The sequence below is a fragment of the Anabas testudineus genome, chromosome 19 (genome assembly GCF_900324465.2).
Source record: "Anabas testudineus chromosome 19, fAnaTes1.2, whole genome shotgun sequence".
In the NCBI taxonomy this organism is placed as follows: Eukaryota; Metazoa; Chordata; class Actinopteri; order Anabantiformes; family Anabantidae; genus Anabas; species Anabas testudineus.
The window spans coordinates 6,505,026-6,528,113 of record NC_046628.1 but is presented as its reverse complement, the minus strand read 5'-3'; the positions used below and the strand labels follow the sequence as shown (position 1 = coordinate 6,528,113).

General features: G+C 41.5%; 1 protein-coding gene across 1 annotated transcript; it reads right to left on the bottom strand.

The window, feature by feature from the left end:
- Nucleotides 1-473: 473 nt before the first annotated feature.
- baiap2l1a (BAR/IMD domain containing adaptor protein 2 like 1a) lies at nucleotides 474-22,829 on the bottom strand. The gene is given in 15 exon segments (XM_026351641.2): nucleotides 474-2,181; nucleotides 2,331-2,371; nucleotides 4,791-4,938; nucleotides 5,024-5,083; nucleotides 6,805-7,018; nucleotides 7,309-7,432; nucleotides 7,894-8,037; nucleotides 8,124-8,276; nucleotides 11,078-11,212; nucleotides 11,409-11,480; nucleotides 12,213-12,274; nucleotides 20,785-20,871; nucleotides 21,043-21,070; nucleotides 21,072-21,119; nucleotides 22,555-22,829. Coding segments are annotated over 15 exon segments (1,440 nt in total). The 5' UTR covers nucleotides 22,606-22,829; the 3' UTR covers nucleotides 474-2,108.
- Nucleotides 22,830-23,088: the final 259 nt, after the last annotated feature.

The following is a 23,088-nucleotide window of genomic DNA, read 5'->3' as shown; positions in this document are numbered from 1 at the left end:
GTAAAAGCATCGGCTAAATGACTACATGTAAACGCACATCTCAGCGGGAAATGTATCTGACAATGTTTTTCACATAAAAAACACATGATCGACTTGTAAAATACAGTATGATGCATTAGCATGCATCAAAGATCAAAGACCGGACGCAGGTGCTTTCAGTTATGTAGCTCCAAACACCAGCTGACGCAGTTGCTGGGTTCAACTTTGGTAGGTTTTACAGACACTACATGTAACCCTGCAGCAGAGAAACAGGAAAGCAGCTGAAGTAAAAGCACTTTTTTGTCTGTTTTTTTAATGCCTTTTACTTTTTTAGGCAAAAAATAGGGGTTTTATGCCTCACTGCAACTTAATTAAATGCTCAGTTCAAAATGAAACACAGGAGAAAAACAAAAACAAAAACCTAGGATCCTTTACTTCAGCCGAGCGACACATAATCAGTTCTGGATATCGATGTATACAAATTGTCATGAGACTTGTATTTGATTGTGTTTTATTGAGAAAAAAAAAGACTACAATGGTCAACACAGTGCCAAGGTACTCAGAAGAAAGCATGTAGCAATAACTATGTCAGTATGACAGGTTGACTTACACAGTGGGTCTATGAAGATCAGTATAATGTTCGATCAATTACATCCTTGTCAAAGTTATTCTGAACAGCAAATACATGGCAAAAAAAGTCCTTACTTTGCAGATTTCAAACAATGACCCACCATATTAACAAACGATGCAAATGTCTACCAATAAGGTAAATGTTAATCTTGCATAAACTGTGCGTTATACACAGAATTTACATGAAACAACAGTGAAACCACGAAGAGTTAAAAGTATTCCCTTCATCAAAAAGGCCATTTAATCCATTTAAAACAGCAGTCAAACCAAATTCTGTGTGCAGATTACCAGCATTGTGGCAAATATGGTCCAAGGGGCACCTTCATAGAATTAACTTCCGCATACATTTCTTTTATTTAAATATCTCATTTAAACTGAATATAAATAGCTTTCTTATTTTAACATACTGTTTTGCCTTCACTCAAACCCTTTTCCCCCCAATGTCTCACTCACCCATCATTCCTGCATTCTCTGTATGTCATACTGTCTCTTAAACAGCAAAGACAAAAATAATTTGAATAAAAAGGTAAAAATAACATAACAAATCTTTTGGCAAGTCAGGAAGTCAGCATCAGGTCGCCATCATTTACTGTACACATGGACCGCCTCGCCTATGAAAACAAGCCCCAAAAGACCTTAAGACACATCTGAGCATCTCCTCTATTCAGATGGACAATCTTAAAGGGACAGTTCACCCCAAAATGGCTTAAAGGCTTTTATCGCCTTGTTTGATTGTCTGTAAAAAAAAAAAAAAAAAAATCCTTTGATTTCACAGGGGCCATCAGACTCACGATAGTCCTGGACAGCTTTATTTCAACTTCATACTACACAGCCAAAAACTGAAGAACTCAAACGAAGTGAAAGAAAACAGTTAGGGTGTTAAGTGTCCATTTTCCTCCAGTAGTTTGGAAGAGAGATTCTTTACTGATACTTTTTTGCTCTGCACCTAGCAGCTGTATTTATTATATTCAGGAAATACATACCAGCAGTCAAATCTAATTGAAATTAAAACTACTTAATAGTTTACATTTCTACTGGCAAACTCCGCCACCACTGCTGTTGTCTCACAATAAAAGCATTCTACTGTCAAAACACTACATGGCTTTTATTTTGAAGTAGCCCAGCATAGGTAACCGCATGTATTTGTTTGGTTGATGAAGTCGCTAGTTGTGATCGAATACAGTCAAAATGTTCATTTTGGAGCGAACTATTATTTGAACGCAAACGTCCTCATACAGAACCTCCTGTTTCTCTACAGGTTGGTTATACAATGATTCCCTGTTGTGGCTTATGTAAAACACACACTGGCACTGTAACACATATTAATGCCAAGAAACAATGGATCCCAAAAAAAACAGAGCAGGCCGATACTGAGAGAGACTAGCATGCTGGCTGGTGAGATGTCAGGTTGGGTTGATGTTTGGTGTGTCGCAGGGGGGTCCCACGTTGCATGATCCCCTCTGAAGGCATGACAGCGGTGAAAATCCTCCTGCTCCGTGTTAGATGATCGGTGCTGATCTGTCATTCGTGACAGTTGGCCTCAGTTTAACTGTTGCGAATGGATTCCCACCTCTGCAAGTAAAAAAAGAATTTAAAAAAAAAAAGTGTGAAATATTTTCACATGCACCATCAATTTCTTATCAATCAGCTCACACAACTTCCAACCACATCTGGGATTTAGTTTTTGCTGTTTTTTTTTTAAGTTGTGTTAGGTCACTCACCCTAGAAAGGGAGCCTTTGCATTGCCATTGACTAATGAAACCTAGTGTCAAAAAAACACAGAAAAAAAAAACATGTTTGAAGTGGACGAAAAGGAAAAACACAGAACATTCAGGACACACCACTACAGTCTTCACAAATCCACACCCTCCCTCCAGCTGTGAAAGTCTGCTGCCAGACTGGTTTGATGAGATTTCTCGTCGACGGTTGCCCCCCCTCCACCCTTTATCCTAATCACTGCGGTGGAGCGCTGACACACGCTCATGTCTTAGCGTTCACCTCTCCAAGTTAGGAATCTGGACGATCTAGAAAGACCGCAGCGCTCTAGTCTTTCTATCATCTTAGGATAATAATGACAAGCCTATCATCTCCGCAGAGCCAAGTAAGCATGAAGACGATAGAGACAGGGAACATAAACACCTGTGCTGCTGCATGTGCCCAAACTATGGTCACGCGTTGCATTGTAAAGAATGTTTACTGTGCTGCAGTGGCTAATAAAAACATTACAGACATGCTTGACATGCTACAACTGTGTAGTTGAGCATGTTATATTTTGTTATAGATTAGATCTGAGCATGCATTTAAACAAAGATGCTATCATTAATTCATTCAGTGTGCATAAACAAAAGAGTTAACCTGCTGCAGGACTCTTTAATTGGTTTTCTCCAGTTGTCCACGTGCATATTGTTTTGGTGACCCTTTGTTAGCTTACTAGGTAAAGAAAAAAAAACATAACTATACAAACAAACAGACAAACAAACAAAAAACATGCTGCCAGAGAGGGCTTTTGATATTTTTATCCCCTAAGCTTTGCCTTTCAGGCAGCAGTACGCCTTCTCTGCACTCAGCCAAAGCTAATTTATCCACTTTTTATGGCCTATATCCTGTGATTCAAACAGGTACCACGTGCATAATAAGGCAGCAGCTAAATCCATTCATAACAGAAAATAAAAAGTAGTAACAGATAAACCAGTGCAGCTGAAAGATAAAAGTACTGCGGCCTTATAACCTAATCCCCTCTCTCAACTTCACTGGGTCTGTAGCTAGAGCCTTTTTAAGTTGAAGGGATTGAGCCAATCACCCGGTAAGTGTTTCCCACGGAAGAGACCCCTCAGTGTAGGGTCTAATCTACAGCCAAAGGATGCAAAAGACTATTTAGGAAGGAGGAGGGAGCTGAATACTGCCTAAGGGGCTTAATTCAGGGAAATAAAGTCCCCAGAGCAATAGTGACAAGGTCTACACACAAACCTACAGAGTGAGTGGGGGGTTCTTCAGTTTTTAGTCCATGCAGAAACCTGAGATATTAACGCAGTATAAGAAAAAGGGAGCAGACGTACTTTGGATTCCTGCTCTTGAGTTATATCTTCACTGTATTTTATTTCATGGTGAAATCCTGAGGCAGCAGATACAAAGGACAATGGGTACAGACAGAGCAGCACAGATGATGATGATGATAAAGGAGAAAGAAGTGTGCCTGGGCTTGTCTGGTCTCTGGATAGCTACTAGTTCATTTTCAATCAGCTGACACAGTGAACACACATTGTGTTTGTAACCTCTTGCCCGTCATACCTTTCTCTGTAACGCTCTCCTTCTCCTCCAGTCTCAACACTCCTGAACAAAAGCTGGCAAAACAGCGCTGGGATCTTTTTATGCATTTTTCAGCAGCTTTCCATTATACGCTTATCTGCATCACTTGCAAAGATGTTGACATAGAATACAAATATAACATATTTATGACTTTAAAATATGCTTTTGGGAAATTCTTGTCTAGATATTTATATGTCCTCAAAGTCGTTTGAACATTAAGGTGTGTTTCTGGCTGTGCTCTGTATTCTGGGTGTGGAGCCAATGACTGGGCATCAAGGAGATGTTGATAAGACATAATAATGTGTGGTGTGGCAGTGGAATTTGAGGTGGCTTAGGTAAGGTAATAAAGATATCCTATCAGGAAACATGTAGTGACCGATTTCATAGACGTTCGAACACGGCCACTGCCCATCATGAACAAAGTCTTCTACTGTTGTAGCAACCGTGGCTTTAGTGCCTGACCTAATGCTTCTTCATATCCATACATATACATATATTCATGACTACATTATTAAAACTGCAGTAGCCGATTCATTTGGCCACTTGGGGGCAGAATAAATGATCTGTGACTGCAACACTGACATTATCAGTTCCAGAAAACAGCAAGTATGACACAAAATCATACTTGATAACGTATTTTATATGCATCTAATAGCAAACCTTATAAATACCTTATTTAATCAGCACTAAGACACTAACAGTCCACAAACTTATCTACAACAGATCGACAGATATCTTTTTTGGAAAATGGTGGGTAATGGTGGAAAATAGACATAATCTAGAGCTGAAGATCCTGAGGGGTCTCCAAGCTGAAATAAAATAATAAATACACCACACTGCACATTTGTTGTGATCTTGCAGGTGCTGCTGCTAACCGTGTTGTGCAGTGAGGGTGTCGGAGCGACCGACGGGCTGGACAGGGTGTCGTCGCTGTAGTCGGGTGGCGGCAGCAACACTGGCTCCTCCTCCTCCTGCTCTGGCAGACTGGACACACTCAGACTACGCACCGGTGAGTCCATACTGCTGTGAAAAACACATGGCATAAAGCTTCAGCTATTAAAACACAAGTTATTGATTGACTTCCTGGCTTGCTGTAATGTTTGTTTACCTGTTTGATATCACTGGCTCCATATAAGGTCTGCAGTAAGATGAGGGAAACCAGCCCCGCCTATTAAGAGACATGAAACAAACCACAACTTCAGAAACATAACAATAAAATGTACAAAAAACAGCAAACTGTTCCCTTTGTTTTACGCCGTTTGTTTTGTTCAGTCTCACATTATTTTCTTTTTCTTAATTCAGATATTTTTGGTGATTTATTTGCTAATAGTAGATCTGAATCTTCACCTAACATGCTTAACTACTTCTTAAGATTATCCTCTATGGTGATATGGCAACCAGTACAGGTTGCTGATGGCTTAGCATGCATCGAGCAGGCATTTTCATCAGATGAGACAGGTGGATGGTTTTATTCTCATTTCCAGGGTGGGCTACGTGATGATATACGTTTAAAATTCTGCTCCTGTGACCGAGTCCCTCTTTTGAGTTATGGTTAGTCACTGAACTTTATTCCATAATGGATCAAATAAAAGAGCCACAGCAGAGGAAAAAACTAAAACGTGTGACTGTGACATTCCCATTCTACACGCATACGAGAGATTGCAAGAGACCTGTTTTTTTTTCTTTTTTGAGAGCAAGTTGAGAATGAGTGCTGCAGGCAATCAGATGCTTAGATGAGACAGAAAATATATAAACAGACAGAGAGATTTTGCTCACAAAGACTCAAAAGTTGTCTCCAAGTCACGTCTAGTGAACACGATGGCTTATCAGACCGATGCAATGGATTTGTTGCTAAGAAACAGAATGTACTGCGGTTTATCCCAACATGACCTCTTCTTGACAAACGGCCACTGACTGCATTAAAACCACTCCAATTCGAAAGGCCACTTAATGGCACACACACACACACACACACATTTTTGTATGGCAGTCAGTGTGAGGACACTCATTGACATAATGCATTCCATAGCCCCCTACTGCCGTGTAGGCCATGCGAATCTACTCAGTTTGAATTTTTAAATAATCACGTGTACTGCCTAACACTAACCCTAAAACCTACTCTTAACCCTGAAATTGCTGTGTGTGTCACTGTAGCTACATATACAGACGTGAGTTGATGTAAATAAACACATAACGCCAACAGGTATGGCGCTCTGTTTCTCTTTATACCAGAATACTGACTAGAGATGTTTATTCCCCCTCTCCTCCATCAAGCGACACAGATTCACAGCTGCTTTTTTAAAAACCTGGAACATTTCTCTCATTCAAAATTAAGGATTTTTTTATAGCTTGCCAAAAAAAAAAAAAAAAAGCCCAGGTGTTGCTCGAATGTGTGTTTGTGTGCACCTGGAATTTGCATGTGTGCACGGTGTTAAAAGGCAGGGTAGGAGAGCGAGAGAGAGCCGGTGACTGTAAACTGTCACGCTGAACATACCTGACATGCTCTGAATATCTAGGCATAATGTATAACAGCGAAATGTCAAGAAACACAAAGAAGAAACTAGTATTGCCACATGAGTTATGTGAAAGATGTCTGTGTGTCAGTGTTGCTTGAATTGAAGCACATTTCCTCTTGGGTGTGCCTATGCCTAACACACACACACACACACCAAGTATGGAGGGATTTTACAACAAATGTAACAAACTTGCAATTGCACGTGGTTTATTTTGAAAAGCTTTATCTACTCTATCCAGTGCCTAAAGGTTAAAAACGTGGTTAATCTTGAACTCATCATGAACCCTCCACAAAAACCACTGGTTTGGCAAAGCAAGCTCAGGGGCCATTAGCCATCTGCACATCCCTGAACATGAAAGCCGTTCAAAACTTACTGCCGCGTCTTCTCCAGCTCTCCATACAGCCAGCCGTCCTTCTCCTCCTGGACAAGCAGACTAATGATGTCTCCATCGTCAAAGCTGAGGAGTGTGTCATTGTTGCCGGACGTGTGGGGAAAGATGGTCCTAACCCGAGCCCTCCTGCCCACATTGAGACCAGATGACTGGGATACTGACCGGAACAAACTGTCCTCTGAAAAACTGCCTTGGTCTGGAAGAAGCAGAGGATCATGAATCCAAAGATTATAAAAGGTGATTGAGTTACTTGTAATTTAAACTGTTAAATGAAATGTGATTTATTTAAAGCAATAGTTCAATATTTTGGCCACTTTGTTGTGAAGAGTGAGATTAAATGTTATCTTAGGGTAGCACCAAAGTCCAATGGTAACTAATTAACACACTCAACTAATCAGCTGAGACAGCTGTAAGATTTTTATTGATCTTGTAAGTACAGTCATACATGACGCACATTCACATGTGTTTCATAGAAGCCATCTATACCTGAGTTATGGTCTGAAGAGGAGGTGAGAGGAGATCGGGGTTCTGGGTTGAACATGTTGGCCAGAGGACTGATCTGAGCCTTTAGTAGCGGGGCAGGAGGAGGCACCTGAGACTCCATGTTGTTCTGAAAATATCATAATAAGATTAGCAGGTGGATTCATATGACCAATGATTCATATGAATAGGCAATATTAAACTCTTGGCCTTGTGCAGTGTGCAAGGGTAAAGTCTTTATGGAGGCAGTTATTTTAAACAGTCATTACGGTAAATGAAGCTCCCTCCTGTGCAGCAATAAACAACAGTGGTCAAAAAAACAAAACAAAAAAAAAAAAAAACACTCAGTGGACTTTAGCAGCAGGTGACTGGAACTACAGCACATGCAGGATTTCCCCATGGCCGACAGCCAGCTCATAATAACGACGTGCCACTTTACTCACAGCAGCCTCGCTGTGATACAAGTGATATCAGCCCGTTTGAAAGATAAACTACAAGCAGCAATACCACAAGATACGACACTGCGGGACCAGTCTTTATTTTGTTAAATTGAAGACACATTGGGAATCAGCATGTCCAGCTTCAACTCACCCTGTTGTAACGTTCAACTAGGGGTGACTGTTCAGGAGTGCTGGTTAGCCCATCTATCATGGTCTCTACCGTGTCCGGCACCTTGGTGATGTCGCTGCACTTTTCCTGCCACGTGGGGAGCTTCATGGTCAGAATCTCTTTGGCCTGGAAAGAGAAAGAAAGAGATCAGGTATTAAGCAATCCGTAATATGTGTGTGTGGGAGGGAAGGGGGGTCTTTGTCGAGGCTTACTTTCTCATGGAAGTTGCTAATTTGATAGGCGAACACGCAGTGTTTGTCCGCCAGGAAACAGAAGCGTCTCTTTTCTTCCAGGAAGGCTTCTTTGCAGCCGTCAGCAATGAACTTCTGCATGTCCATCTGGCGTGACGAGATGGTCTCCAAAAACTGCAGACAGGGTCACAAGGCAGCAAGGAGGTCAGGGCACGAGATTAATTACTAGTCGGTTTTCAAATGAGAAGCAATAAGATGAGTGATAGGTTCCATTATTATAGTGTGTAGAAAAGATTTGTTAATCACCAACAATAAAGTCAAAAGGGTTTTTACCAGTGACAGAAGTTTAAAAGCACCATACCTTGATTTGTTATTTGTAATATGTTTCCTCTCTTTTCTATTTAACTTACTTACATATTTATTTTGTATTAGTATCTAATTTACTCTTATCTTTTATGCTCTGTATGGAATTGTGTTGTTCTTGGTTATTGTCGAATTTTATTTTCATTTTTTTTTTGCACTGCAAACTGTTTGCTGCATGCGTGCACCATCACTCACTAGTATACAAACTGTTGTTTTCATATATTTACTCTAAGTCTTTATCCATTACACAGTTGCCAGCATCTCAAGCTGTGCCATACAGGCAGCAGGTTATTTCTCTTTGCCTGTTTTAATGTAAGCAAACAGTGCATCTGCAAAGTATCCATAATAATGAATGAGTTGCTTTAATGAGATGATGGCAGATTTATGAACTTAATGCTTCTGTGCTGACGTCACATTCACAAACCGAGCCAATTAGGAGCTCAGTAATCAAAGTCTCTGCACCTAGCGACGAGTTTACTTGGGTCTCCTGCTGCTCGTGGATCAATCGTAGCACAGTGGGAAATCACATCAGTGTGCTGAAAGACACGCCATCCCCACAGAGAACCTGAGAACGATTCTGCCTGTTACCGCAGAGCAGACGGGTGACCGGACCTGACATAAGGCATATCAAACTCTTCAAAATGAGTCCTTAGTCTCCCCTCGATCTATTTATTCTGCACCAGCTCCCCCTCTCTCCCGTTTTTCCCATGTTGTCATGGTGACATTAAATCGGCTTGTCTCCAAGGGCTCAGTCAAACACACCTCCTCTACAGTCTGGTCTCATTTTCTCTGTCTGTCTGTCTCTCTACGATAGCCTGTCAGACGCTGAATCAAAGCTCTTAATTTCCCATTTTCACAGCAAACAATCGGCCCGGGCTCACAGCGAGAAGTGGGAGAGCAGGCAGACGAGGGGCCGCTCATCACGCGCAGCTCTGCGCATGATTAATAGCAGTTAGTGCCCGACTCCCCTTCTCCACTGGTTCCATTTTTGTCAGATAATGAAAAAGCCACTTCTGAGGGCAGCTAAGCTCCACCTGGATAGTATGTCTTATTGTGCAGGTGTCTCAGCAGCAGAGGGAGGAAAAAAAAAAAAGCAGCGTCCCTTTTACAAACTTAAATGACTTCATTACTTTTCAATTAAATGCTTTGTTAGGTAATTCTCTCCAAGCGGGCCACGTTTACACACCATCCATCATCAACACGAGGCCATAAAAAAAAAAAAAAAGCTGATGAATTAAAGACAAGACCGAGTTATTCCTCAAGCTGCGCAGTCCCTTCTTCATCTCACCGCACTGATTTACAAAGCAAATCACTGTCTGAGGTGTTAAGACGGCAACACTCACACGCTGGCACTTCAGCCGTCATACTCCACAGGCCACCGAAGAGCATAAACTAAAACCTACTCAAGCAGAGTGATGTCAATACCTACTACAAAAACGTGTTTGTTCGTACTTCAGTGCACTCAGCAGTGACACCTCACATCAATGTGATTTTTCAGATGTAAAAGATTAGGATACAATCTACGGAACCACGTGCTTGATTCGTTATCTGGTTGTAAATAGTTGTTCTGCATGCACGTCCTGTGGCTCCATTCAGCCATCAGCTTGTATTACTTTTCTCGCCCCCCCCCCCTCCGCTCTCCATCTCTTCTCACAAATCTAATACCAAATCTAATATCAGCAGGGGCAACACACAAAAAAAGCTAAGACTAGCTGTCACGTGATCGTTCTCATTCACACACTGTGGGTCAAATTGGCAGCAACTCTTATAGTACTGTGTGGCAAGCCAAAAATGTGACATTCAATATCGAGCAAAGCAATCAGAACAAATATTTGCCAACTGAAAAAACGCCCACACAGTGAGATGCAGAACAAACTCAACCTCACCGATATTAGTTAGGGTAATGACTAATAATAATTTTTTGTATTTGCTGCTTCGTACTGGAAAAAACAGTATTTCACTAACTTAGGTTAAGATAGAGCTGAAGAATATTTTGAAATATGATTACTATTTAATATATTTCCATGTCCTCCGGGAGTAAATATAGCATTTTGCAGGGGTAAGCAGCTAATTACACTCAAGTAACCCATTTTTAGTCCTGGTACTTTACTAAAGTATTTCTGATTAATGTTACTTTTATGCCACAAAAATTCTGTGTAATTGAAATTTGACAATTTGACAACTTAAGTGATTATTTACTTTTCAGATGCAGATTCTTAATACAAAATATAACCTAACTATTAAATGAGGATTTATTATTATAGATTACCCCCTGACTGTACACACGGTGGTTTGACATCTACAGCAATATTTATGTTTATTATGTTATATTTATATTTATGTTCTACTTTCATTAACTTTAATTTGACTTTTTTTTTTTTTTTTAATCACTAATAACTGAACTGCAGACACTGACTCAGCAGGCCAGAGTGAGGAATCTTTAGCTCACATATCTCCACACATCCTACTTTTCATTGGTATGTGAATTACACGACCACAACCTGGCCTCCCCGTCACGTGCTTTGTGCACTTTGTCATATAAGAGCATAAGCATGCAACAACCCCGTGCTGTCGGAGGGAAAGAAAGGTCGGGGGTTTCATTTCAGTCTCACCTCGTTCTCTTTGATCTCATACTTGGATGAGTGCTTTCCTTGGCTTTTCCTCCTCAGCTTCTTCAGGTCTGTCTGAGAGCGCTCCAGGGAGTCCTGCTTCAGCTTGTGCTCCGACTGATAGCGCTTGAAGGTGGCCTACAGGACACATTTGGCGACACAGGAAAGGATGATAAGCAGGTGCCAGTTTTCATTCAGATACTGAAATAATGTAGATACTGTTTGAAATGAACTGCCACTCACAATAATGACAAATATCTAAACACATAACAGAGGCTCCTTAGTGTTAGCTCACTCAAGTTGGTGGAGTTGTACATTGCACAGTGGGACTTACATTCATGTATTTCACATCCATCTCGGTCTTCTTCTCCAGCTCGATGATAATATCTCTGTGGAACCTCTTAAACTGTAGAGAGCAAACACACACCTCCTATATTAACTGCAGCATACATCAGACTGCTTGCGCGCTGCAAAATTGAGTCACACTGCCGGTCGCGATAATGGCTCGGTGACATGATGGAATGTACGTATGTATTGGTTTCTGAGAGGGCCAGACTTTACCCACCAACTTGTCAACCTTATGGTTACAGATTTACAACCTTCCCCACCTGCAGATAAACTACAATAAAACCAGGCCACAGAAAAAGGAAATTCATAGAAACGTGAGGAAGTTTTTCATCGCACATTATTTTTCTTACATAATCCTGAGTGTTGGGCTTCATATCATGTGAAGATAAGCGGAGAGTTGCTACGGACTGGTAACATCTAGTCACCGTTAGCGAATGCCCCTGCCAAGGCACAAACTATTCATAATTATTAGTATATTTCCGTGGCCGCAGATTTGATTTAGCAGATTTTTGCAGCAGGACTCTTGCATCTGGGAACGACTCTATATAAACTACAGTGCTGTTGTTCCTTTTAATGAAGGAGCATGTCACCCAGGCAACGGTGTGACTCACTGATGTGTTTTTAATAGTTTTTGGACACGAATGCAGCTCTGTAGAATAAGATCAGACTTTGGACACACAAACAATACTAGTAGGTAGGAAGGAGCAGGTCATTTTTAGCTTTCTTGTTGTATTCATTAATAGTAGGAAAATACAGGATATCACTAGACTTATACTTTAATGCTACCTACGTTCTCCTCCAGTTCATTGTGGACCTTTGTGTGGGCTTCTGCAATCTCCATCAGAACCACACCTAGAAAGAGATCAGATACAACCTTTAGTTTTTAAGAGACCATTACCAGGCCAGAGCAAAAGCATCCAAAGGAGATGTTATTTATAATCATTTGTTGAGAACAATCAAGAAAGTTCTTCCAGATGTCCTTAATAAACGTAACTCTGTCAGTCATCAAGCTTTGCATACATTTACAGCCCATATTTTACAGATGACTTATCTCCTTTCAATATTTGAGCAGCTGTCAATAAGTAATCTCGATGAAACATTCTGGTATTGTGCAGTCGGATACAGAACAGTCTCCATTCACAGACAGGCTACGCTGTAGATAGAGCAGCATATGACATGAGACAATGGCCGTGAGTCAGTACTGTAAACAGAGGTGGACAATTGGAGCTAAGCAGTTTATAGTGTTACCTCTATCACAATAGAGCAAAATCTAGACACAAGGTTTACTATAGGACACCGCGTCCTGGTGGAACCTTTTAAAGGCAGCATGGGAAATCACACATGGATATGGGACAGTGGCATAAGTATACATCAACCTGCATGCATTTCAACACCTTCAAAAAAAAAAAGAAGTAGCGTAAGCACAGGTGTCAGGTTGTCTTTGTGATTTGTGAAGTACAAATCTGTAAAAGATGTGTGTGTCCACACAGTCCATATAAACGTGAACAACCTCATACACATTTTACCTGAACACCTGACATTCCTCCATGCAGAGCAAACAAACGTAATGACCCTCTGATACAGAACAGGACTTCTGTGATCCAGCAGGCAACGTCCAGCTACAACAACATTGCCCTCTGAAGGTCACTAGAACGTACTGGTAAAAGCCGCCTTTGTGCCTCGACAGGGAGGGGTGGCACAGAGCGCAGGGCTGTTTGTACAGAACCAACAACAGGCTGCATGGACTAGAAGGGAGGGAGGGGGGCTGAGAGAGAGGACGGAGAGGGGTTCAAAGAGACTGTTGTACACCTGCAGGTCTCACCTTTGGGCTCAATAAGGTGTGAAAGCTTGCCTAAAGCCGGGTAAATGCTACAGAAAGTTATCCCAACCTTTGGGAAATGCATCAATCTGTCACGTGAGCAGCTGAAGACGGCGAGCTGGAGTTGAGTGAGAAAGAAAACAGGGAACTGACACTGACTGACTTTCTCTCTATGGATATAAGGTGTGAGAGCCGAGGTGCAAAGAATACACGATTGTTTCGCTCCAGTTAAAATGTGAATAAAAGACGTGTGACACAAGTTTATCATCTACTGGAATAATGAAGTTCATCACCTTATAGGAACATGGGGCAGCATTCCCCCAATTATCTTATCTCCCATCTGTCAGCTGCTAGCAATAGGTTCTCTATCAAGCATTTAAGTACCAAGATAAGCTGATCTCCTCTTGATGATTTCAAATGCCATGTTTACCTAGATTTTTAAAATCGCACAACTTATCCAAGGTTGACAATACATCCCAGTGGAAGTCTACACCATCTGTGATCCACACATGACTTATGATTCATTATTATGAGCAGGTTATCTAATCTTTCTTCGCTAGCTCATCCAACACTCCCGCCCGCCTCACTTCGAATTTCCCATCATGAGGACGGATTCAGACACCCGCACCTAGACAAAACGAACTTTGACCTTTTTGGTCAACGCATGTTGAGCCTAACTGAAACGAATAAGGTGTTAAAACATTCATAACACCGTGGGTCACATAGGTCACACGTCCTGTTGGTGCTGTAATATCGAAGGTGTATTTCGAAACTGCTCCCATTACGATCATTCATTCGTATGCGTTCTTGTAGCAGATGCCTGTTTTAAAAGGCTGCTGATAGGACGCAGAGCGCCGCCTTCAACATTCTCAACAGCTGACACTATTTATGAGCTGGTGCCCTGTGCCAACACAACCCCTGCATATATGGTATCTGATAAGGACGCTGGCAGAGCAAACACTTTTTTGACATTTGACCTGTTGCCACCTCTACTCTGACTCTGACATCTGGATTAGTGCCCGACATAGAAGTGTCCATAGGTCATCATCATGTGGCGACATTTAAAAGACAGCGATTCGTCACTGGGCTTGTCCACAGAAGCTTGCCGTGTGTGTGTGTGTGTGTGTGTGTGTGTGTGTGTGTGGGTGTGTGTAACATAGACGCCTCCAATGTGACTCAGGGTTGATTTCAATGAAGGTGGGAAAAGCCTGTGTTTGGCAGTTGTCATAGAGGAGCTACTCCCTTCCTGTAATCATAATGATTTCACTATGATCGATACCAACTACACTGTGGTGGGAACACATGAGTGATGACTGCAGTTAAACTCCCTGTGGACTCATTATTCTTTAAGACACAAGCTTCTCCAAGAGGATTAAGATCTTAGTAATTGTTATTCTCATCTGTTGTCGGCTAAAAGAAAATACACAGGATTTTAGGACATTTAAAAAATACCCAAACAACATGCCGCTCACTGTGATATAATTGAAAGCTGCATGTCACCTCATAAATGTACCTTGACTTGAGCTTGTTGTGTTGATTCCATGAACATGAATGACCATTAAAATTTGTTTTTAAATCAAGAAAGGCAACATGGCCAACAATATTTGCTGATGAAAATCATGGGATGTGACTGAAAGCTAAAGAACATCGAACCCCTACAACTACATAAACTCAAATATACAAACTAACGGAGAGGCTGTATCATCATCTTCCAGAGACCAAGACAGTTTTTTTGTCTTAATTCACTGTGGTTTCATGATGTGAGCACCTACTGTCACTCAGTATGTCTCGTCTATTTGCTGCAGATCGATAGCTGAGACAGCTTCTTAACACAGAATGATGACCTCCCATCACACACAAAGCACGTAACACCATTTATTACCATGACACGTAAAACTGCAGCCCCAAACACTGACAATAAATCTCTATTTACTTGACACAAGTTCAAACAACCTTCATATAACTCCAAACACTGTGTGTATGGTTCATATATTTCTAATTTAAAGAGAAATATCAAAAACAAAATGGTCTGAAGTCCTTGAAGACAGCAATTCTGAAATAGTCACTGAAAAACTAGAAATGCTGACCGAGCACAAGAGTCATGGGACGTTTTTATGAAAGGACTGAAGTGTGACCGGGTCTCTGGTCTCTTTACAGATCCCTTGGAGGGAACTCACAGTGTTCTGGAGAGCCTTTAGTTGGAAGCAGACAAAGGGTGTTTGAGGTCTGGGATCATTAGAGAGCTGTAGAGCATGACGACAGAAGAGTCATACCTGACTCTACAACGATTCGAGTCAATCTCCACCTTCTTCTGTGTGCGTTTCCTGCTACAATTACACCATATTCAGAACTAACCCCACAGTTAAATAATGCACCACACTAATTTTAGAAGAAGTACTTATGATAGCGCTAGTGTAAACACACCACAGGCCCAAGAAGAGTGCTATCACATGTCTAAAAAAAAGGAGATGTAATAATTAGTCCAGATATAAACTGCATTATTTCTGGTGGTATTTATTTTGGTTTGGGATGAAACTCACCCTGGTCTCCATCTCTCCATGAATGAAAGTGAACTACCAACTGCAAAGAAGAAACCTAACTGTTCTGAGACTCAATTTGCACCAGACAGTTCTTTATTCAGGATTTAGGAGTCTGCTGCAGTGAATCTTAGACACAAAATCTAACACAAAGAGAAACAAGGTGTATATTCTCTAACATGTGTCCCGTGCTTCTGGTGAAATTGTGTCTGTAATGGAGGATAAATTGTCCATCGTGCATCCAGATGTTGGAAATGTCCAAACTTTTATTAGCCGTAACATCATCAAAACCAGTCACCGAAGCTATCGGCAGGAAACACTCAGCAGTCTCTATGATCTGAATCCTCTCTCTTCACGGCGAAAAAATAATAATAAATCACCTTGCCATTACTATTTTCCTCTTGTTGACGGTGGGCCTCAATATTTCTTGACAAACAGCGCAGAGAAAAGGTGGAAGGGGTGGAGTTGGTGCCATTCTTTCTCCGGCAACATTTTCCCCTCCTTCAATACCTGCTGCGTTTCAGACTGGAATGGCAACTCCCTGCGGAGTCCAGCCATGCCCTCACGGACAGGAAGTTTCTAATTGTACACCCACCGAAACCGACGGCTTTCAAATACGTGTGTGTGCCATATCAAAGGACAGCTACAGTGCCAATGAGTTATGGATATAGGAGGCGATCCAGCTTCATCTAAAAGCTATAACCATGTGGGATTTCACTACATTTCGCGTGAGACTACTTTGGCTGAACAATATCCACTTTGTTCATGAGATTTCCTTGAGATAATCGCTCTGAAGCAACTTGCTGATAAAGTGACAGGTTCTGGCTAATTAGCCTGTCAGTGTTCGTTTTAGCTTTTAAGTTAATTTAAAGAACAAGAGCGGCGATTGTCTGTATTCTCATTACCGTCAACAAATCCCATAACAAGACCAAATCCTACAATGTGTTGCATCCACTCGGAACCCATCAACATCTGTGAATACGGGGAACGATTTTAGCTCATTTGTTTGATGTGGAGAAATTAAAATGAATGCAAGACAATTCATGAGGATTTCCATTGTTCAAAACTATTAAAAACGCATCAGTGAGTCACACACATACACACACACACACACACACACACACACCGCAGGACTGGGAGACATGTTTTCTTCCTCATGAAAAATGTGTGTTGAGAATTTGAGAATAAATAAAAATAAAAGAGCAGCAATTACTTGTTAGGCTTTTGGAGCTCTTATTTTGAACAAGCACTTAAGGTCACATTTTTTTGTGAGGAAGAAACGGGTCGCCCAGTGTAGCCACGTTGCTCACTGATGTGTTTTTAATAGCTTCCAAACAACAATGGACGTCTATGTCTCAGACAAATGGGCTACATCAGACAACACAGCAAGTGGACACAGTCTTTTTGTGGGAACAAAAAGCTTTAAGCTTTTGAGTGGATGAAACACAAAGAGCAAAGCAGCACTGACATAGGTCATATGTCATTCACAAATTTTTGTCCACTGCAAAGAGAAACCTGTCAGCTCAAAAAGAAGGAGCAGATTGGTATGCAAGTATGTAAGTAAAAGCCTCGGGTAACTTTCTACAAATACCTGCCAACCACTGTGACGCAAGTGCTTTTTACAACACACCATTCGCATAGGGAGGAAAAAAACAACAGTCTACTGCTTCAGAGAGAAAACATCCTTACAGGTGTCTGCAGGGGCAATAACACAATGACGCGTCTGAGCTGCCACTGAAGGAAATGATGCCTAAATTCAAATTTCAAGTCCTCTGCTGTCAGATTGGAGTGAATGATTAAAGATTCACTTGAGGCAATGATAAACAACCACAATTCCCACAGAACTCAGTGTACCCCTATCTCCACACAGTCTAAGCCTCCTTGGCCCCCACAGACACACAGAAAGGACCGGTGCTAGGTTTGGAGAGGCAGATGGAGGAACAGGGGATGAGGATCAGCAGTGGGAAGATAGTCTCCTCTGTCTGTCTGTTTGTTCAGTGTGTTTGCTACTTCTCCAGCCTCTACTTGCCGCATCGTGTGAGAGAATTCACACTGTCTCATCGTCGTCCATTCCAGGTAGTCAAGGGAAGGAGTTTTTCCTAGAAGCCAATTTGACATTTTATTATACCGAGTTGGATTCCTACAATTGAGTTCACATAAGCCCACAGTCTAACCTGTAGTCAGTCAATAAATAGTCATTCTTTTTCTTTTCCACTATGTTTAAGTGGTCGGTTTTGTTGTTGCAATCCCGTTTCATCTTCCACGCGTACATTCTGGCAATATCCATAATGTTTTTAAAAGCTGTCAGAAAGGATTATTTTGCTAGTGTAGCACTTGTGAAGTTTCCTTGTTGTTTTAGGAACGCAGTGGAAATGTCAACGGCTGACCACATAACATGAACGAACGTTACTTAATGAAGCAATGGAAAAAAAAAAAACTGCATTGTTAACCGACAGGCGTGGCCCGACAAACTCGATCAACATTTCACAACAGCAGCGCGGCTTCTCCAGTTACTGTAAATGCTTAGAGTCAATTTTCTTCATTTAAAATACAGTTTTTCCTCTTGCAGTGAGATGATTTCAAGTGTTTTGTGGTGCTAATTTGCACCTGGAGGGGTTTTAATGCCTACAACGTAGTGTTGGGTTTCACAATAGTAAAAGGAGAACGTCTAACTCGTGCACCTAGATATCAGTTTACAATTTATTTTAGGAAACTTTAAGAAAGTGATACTTGGAAGTCTGGATTGTTTTGGCAAGGCTACACATTATACAGTATCATGAGATATATTCATCATTTCCCTTTCATCAGTTTCCCTCAATTGTCAGTGACATTGCTCTGATGTTTTCTTGACCTAGATTTTCAACAAATGTGACACACACACACCTGATCTTCTATCACACTGTGACAAATTTCTTCACCTACCCTGACATTTCATCATCACACCGAGTAACACAATTGCTTCTAAAATAGGTAAGATACCAGTAGCACTGGCATTTTTGCAAGCTACATACATATATATAAAATAAAAATATTTGGCATTGTCACAATTTTTACTTCAAAGACAAAGGGCACAATGACACTTCTTCATTCTTAACTGCCTTAGCCTGATGCCCTGTCTGTCACATCAACCTAAGCTTACCTGTATTAAGAAGTGACTCAGCAAACTATTAAAAAAAACAACTTGGTGAACTGTGATGCACGGAGTAAGTTTTACTGGACACAGTCGTTGAGCTCAAAATTTTAGCACTAATATAATAACTGGAGATGAGTCACAGGCTGGCTGGATGAAAAACAACTTGTACAAGCTTGATGGCAGCCTCACAGTGGTGCCAGAAGAAAAGGAAGTACTTAAATGACAGGGAAAGGTAGACAGCTCATAATAATGAATTTCTGTAGCTACTGTGCCAGAAGGGTTCAATCAGTGTTATTTCCAGATGTTTGCATAATTGATTTCCAGTTGTACTGATGGTTGAATGTAGAAAAACCATGCCTCTGTGATGAAGTTGCACTGAAACAGCAATTTGATACTGTCCAGCTGCCCTTATTACAACAAGATGATTGGTGAAACAAAGTGGGTGATTTAGGTGAAAAAAAAAAAAACACTTATCATTTCACGATGACTTTAAAGAACCAGTTTAAGATTTTTGGAAACATCTAATTTAAGCTGCTTTCAGACGAACACCGGAACCCTGAACATATCTAGACATTACCCAGGTGAGTCAGACGGCCCAGAGATTACACAGACTTTATCCTGCAAGATCACCAGTACAATGACATGGTGAAGTTGAAATGTGATCTCTCCTGTGTGATGTCATGCTTCCTGCACACTCTGCACACCCTGCACAAACGCCAGTGCCCCTCGCAGCATAGATTCTCTCCATGTGAGAATGCGTCTGACTCGGACAATCTCCCGCTGTGAGCTACGTGTGTGGAAGCCCAGCTCCACACAACGTCCAGACCTGATTCTCCCGACATTGTCCAGAGTTTGTGTAATAATGGCTTCGGTGGATGCTAAATCTGTGTTCGGTGAATTGCGATCAATGCCTGTGTCCTGTCTGCACACTACATACAGCAGCTGTCTGAAAGCTTAGCTTAGCATACTGCAACAACTGGAATCAAACAGGGAAAATAGATAGTGTTGATATCACCAAAGGTAGCAAAGGTTCCTGCCATTACATTAAAACGCATTGATTTGCATGTTATATTGTGTTTGTTTACTGATATGAAATGACATGTTGCGGCTGTGGGAATAAAGAGGTATTCAATGGCCGACAGCTGTTCGTTGTCACAATAACTTTGTGAAGTAAACTTTCTCAAGTCTTGGCCAAGAAATAGTCAGCAGTCAGATGTAAAACCACCATAAAAATTGAGCTTTAGGAGGCTTTGGGTGGTAAATAGATAGCAATGCTCACCAGGTGAAGGAAGCCTGCTTCATCAGGTGAGGCGTGACCCTCTCCTTATCTCTCTGCAGGTTACTGTCTTATACTGTAAGTACTGAACACTAACCAGTTGCACCACATGCAGTCCCACTATACTGTGTTTTACTGCATATTAACAGGAAGAGCAAGTTACATCACATAATACATGAAATTGTAACATTTGTTTATATAACCATTAAAGCCACAGTAGAAGAACAGGGTGGTGCTCATACACTGTGTGTTTTGATCGTAGTTTTATCACACCGCCACAGGGACAGGAGCTACAATGAACCATGTCGAAGTGGGGTCAGAAGAGGTACTGCATGAAGGCTGGAGATAAGATAAATAAGCAGTTTTTAGAGTTGGAAATGAGTCTAAACCATTTTATTAAAGCCTCAGAATAAAAAGATGCATCCAAAATTATGCATAATATAGCCTCTTCGAGTACATTTCATCAGCAGTGGAAGATCATTATCATTCTCAATCTGTGGCCTCAGAGCAGAGACAATCGAGCACAGATATCAGGCGGACCCGCTTGAGATTGCACTCACTGTGTGGAGGTTGAACCTGGACTTGGATGAAACTCACCGAGTTCTCTGGAGACCGGAGACACGATAGCATTCTCTCCGATCTTGGAGACTGCGTCGAAATAGGCCTTTCCAGCGAGGGTCATCGCTGCGTGGGGAGACAGACAAACATCACGGTGTTACTGGCTGGGAAAAGCGACAGCCTCAAATCATTTTGTGAAATATATGCAAAGCAGCAAAGGCTTAAAGAAGCTCAGTTATGTGGACTCGTTGCATGCCATCAGTTTTTGCCCTGTGCGAAAGTGCATGTCATGTTTACCTGCGACGGATTTCTCATAGCTCTTTCCCCAGGTTGACCAGGTTCCTCAGACCCGGGTTGAATTGCTCCATCACATTCTGAGAGAAAAAGCAGAGACATAACAGTGTGGAGGAAAAGCAGCAACCGCAGCCTCTCCTGCTATAATAAACGCCATTCCTCGCAGCTTTCTCTTTCACTTACTCAACTAAATCTCTAATTTCTTTCTCGTTTCTTTTTTTTTCTTCCATGAATAACAAAAATTCATGAGGCTATTTTTGTGGGAGTGGGTGGAGAAGAGAAATACATGAAAAAACAAGTGTTGGCGCTGTTGCTCTATAAATATCACCGTGTGAGAACAATAAAACTTTCAATCTTTAACTTGACCCCTCAGCTCCCTGAAAAGAGCAAAGTCCCACACTATGTCGCTATTTGTGGCATGAACCTCATCACACCCCACCTCACCTCACCCCCCTCTACTCTCTCTCTCCCTCTCTCTATTGAAATGCCTCAACAATCAAGTGCTGTTCACCTCCCTGTCTCTATTCCCCTGACACGCCCTCAATAGAACAATGGAGGGGCAGGTATGACTTTACATGGAGAAAATAACAGAGTGGAGAACAGAAAATAGGGAAACAGGTTCCTTGTTTTCTTTCTCTCTCGGCTGAAACTGTGGCAAAACGTAAACTACAGGTATGACTCGCCGTCTCCCCTCCTCCCCAGACAGTATCTCTTTTACCCTGACTCTACCATTCAACTTGACCTCAACCCCAACTGATGAAATAATCAGTCAATAATCCAACCTTCTTTTTAACTTTTACTCTAGTCTTTTGTTTGTATCTAAAACACCCCCACTTTGTCACACTCTCACCTGCTTATCAAGTGCAACAAAAGGCATCAGCAGGAATTTGATTAGAGCAATCGGGCTCTGCTAAATAAGTGACTGTTGATCATTGTCTGTGCAGACTCTCATCCAGGTCATGGTCGTTGCATAGTAGCACAAGTCTCATGATCACATTAGGCAACTATTGATCAAGTTGAGCAGGTTGTTGGTCTGTGGGTTGGAAAAAAACAAAAACGTCTTTCTTGTCACAGTCAGACAAGACAGACGTTTAACCTGCACTGGGATTTGCACGATTTCAAATAATTAAACTACAAGGTGTGTCACTGATTTTGTATTGGCTTTGTTTGACTCTACAGGCCAGTATTAGAGTTCAGAGCTAGTGTCCGCTCCAAGTTTCAGGTGCTAAATTAGATGCTTCTTTTTAAGAGTGTTACAGGAAAAGAAGAGGAGATAAAAGGCAGTAAAACTTTAGTAGAGGCTAGACAGTAAAACAAAAGCACATGCACACACAGCTCCCAGCTCTGATATATCTCTCTCTATATATAGATATATTATAATGATTGATGATCAGAATTAAAATGCAACAAGTCAGAGTCCTAATTCCACTTTGAAAAGCTGATTCCTCTTCACACACCAAGCTCAAAGTCAATTAACTGTATCCCTTATTTGCTGCCATGTAGACCATCACTCACCTTGTAGGTACTTTCAGTGAGCTTGCTCACTTCATCCGGAGCCCGAGACATGGTGGCAGGTTGTTGGTGAAGCTCAGAAATTAGAAAAACAAAAAAAAAGAAAATGGAAAAATAATAATAAAAAACAAAAACAAAAAAACAGAAACAGGTGCTTCGTAATCCAGGCGTTCGCTCACTCCGAATAATAAATCCCACAGCCGCTCCTGCTGCCTGTCGGCACCCTGGCTCCGCGCATGTGGTCAGAGAGACGCCGAGCAGCCACTGACCGGGACACCGACAGGCTCTTCAGCGTGCGTCGGGGAGGGTGGAGGAGCGCCGGGGAGGAGGGTGGCCCCTGCGTCACGGGAGGCGTTACACACACACACACACACACACACACACACAGTACAGAAACTGCATATCTCATCTGAATGGAGAAAATAAATAAATAAATAATCAATAACGATAAATGATTAATAAACATGACATGGTTTGGTGTTGATGTGAAAAGTTCCACAAGGGCCTTTAGGGGGCGCAGTAACACACGCGGAACAT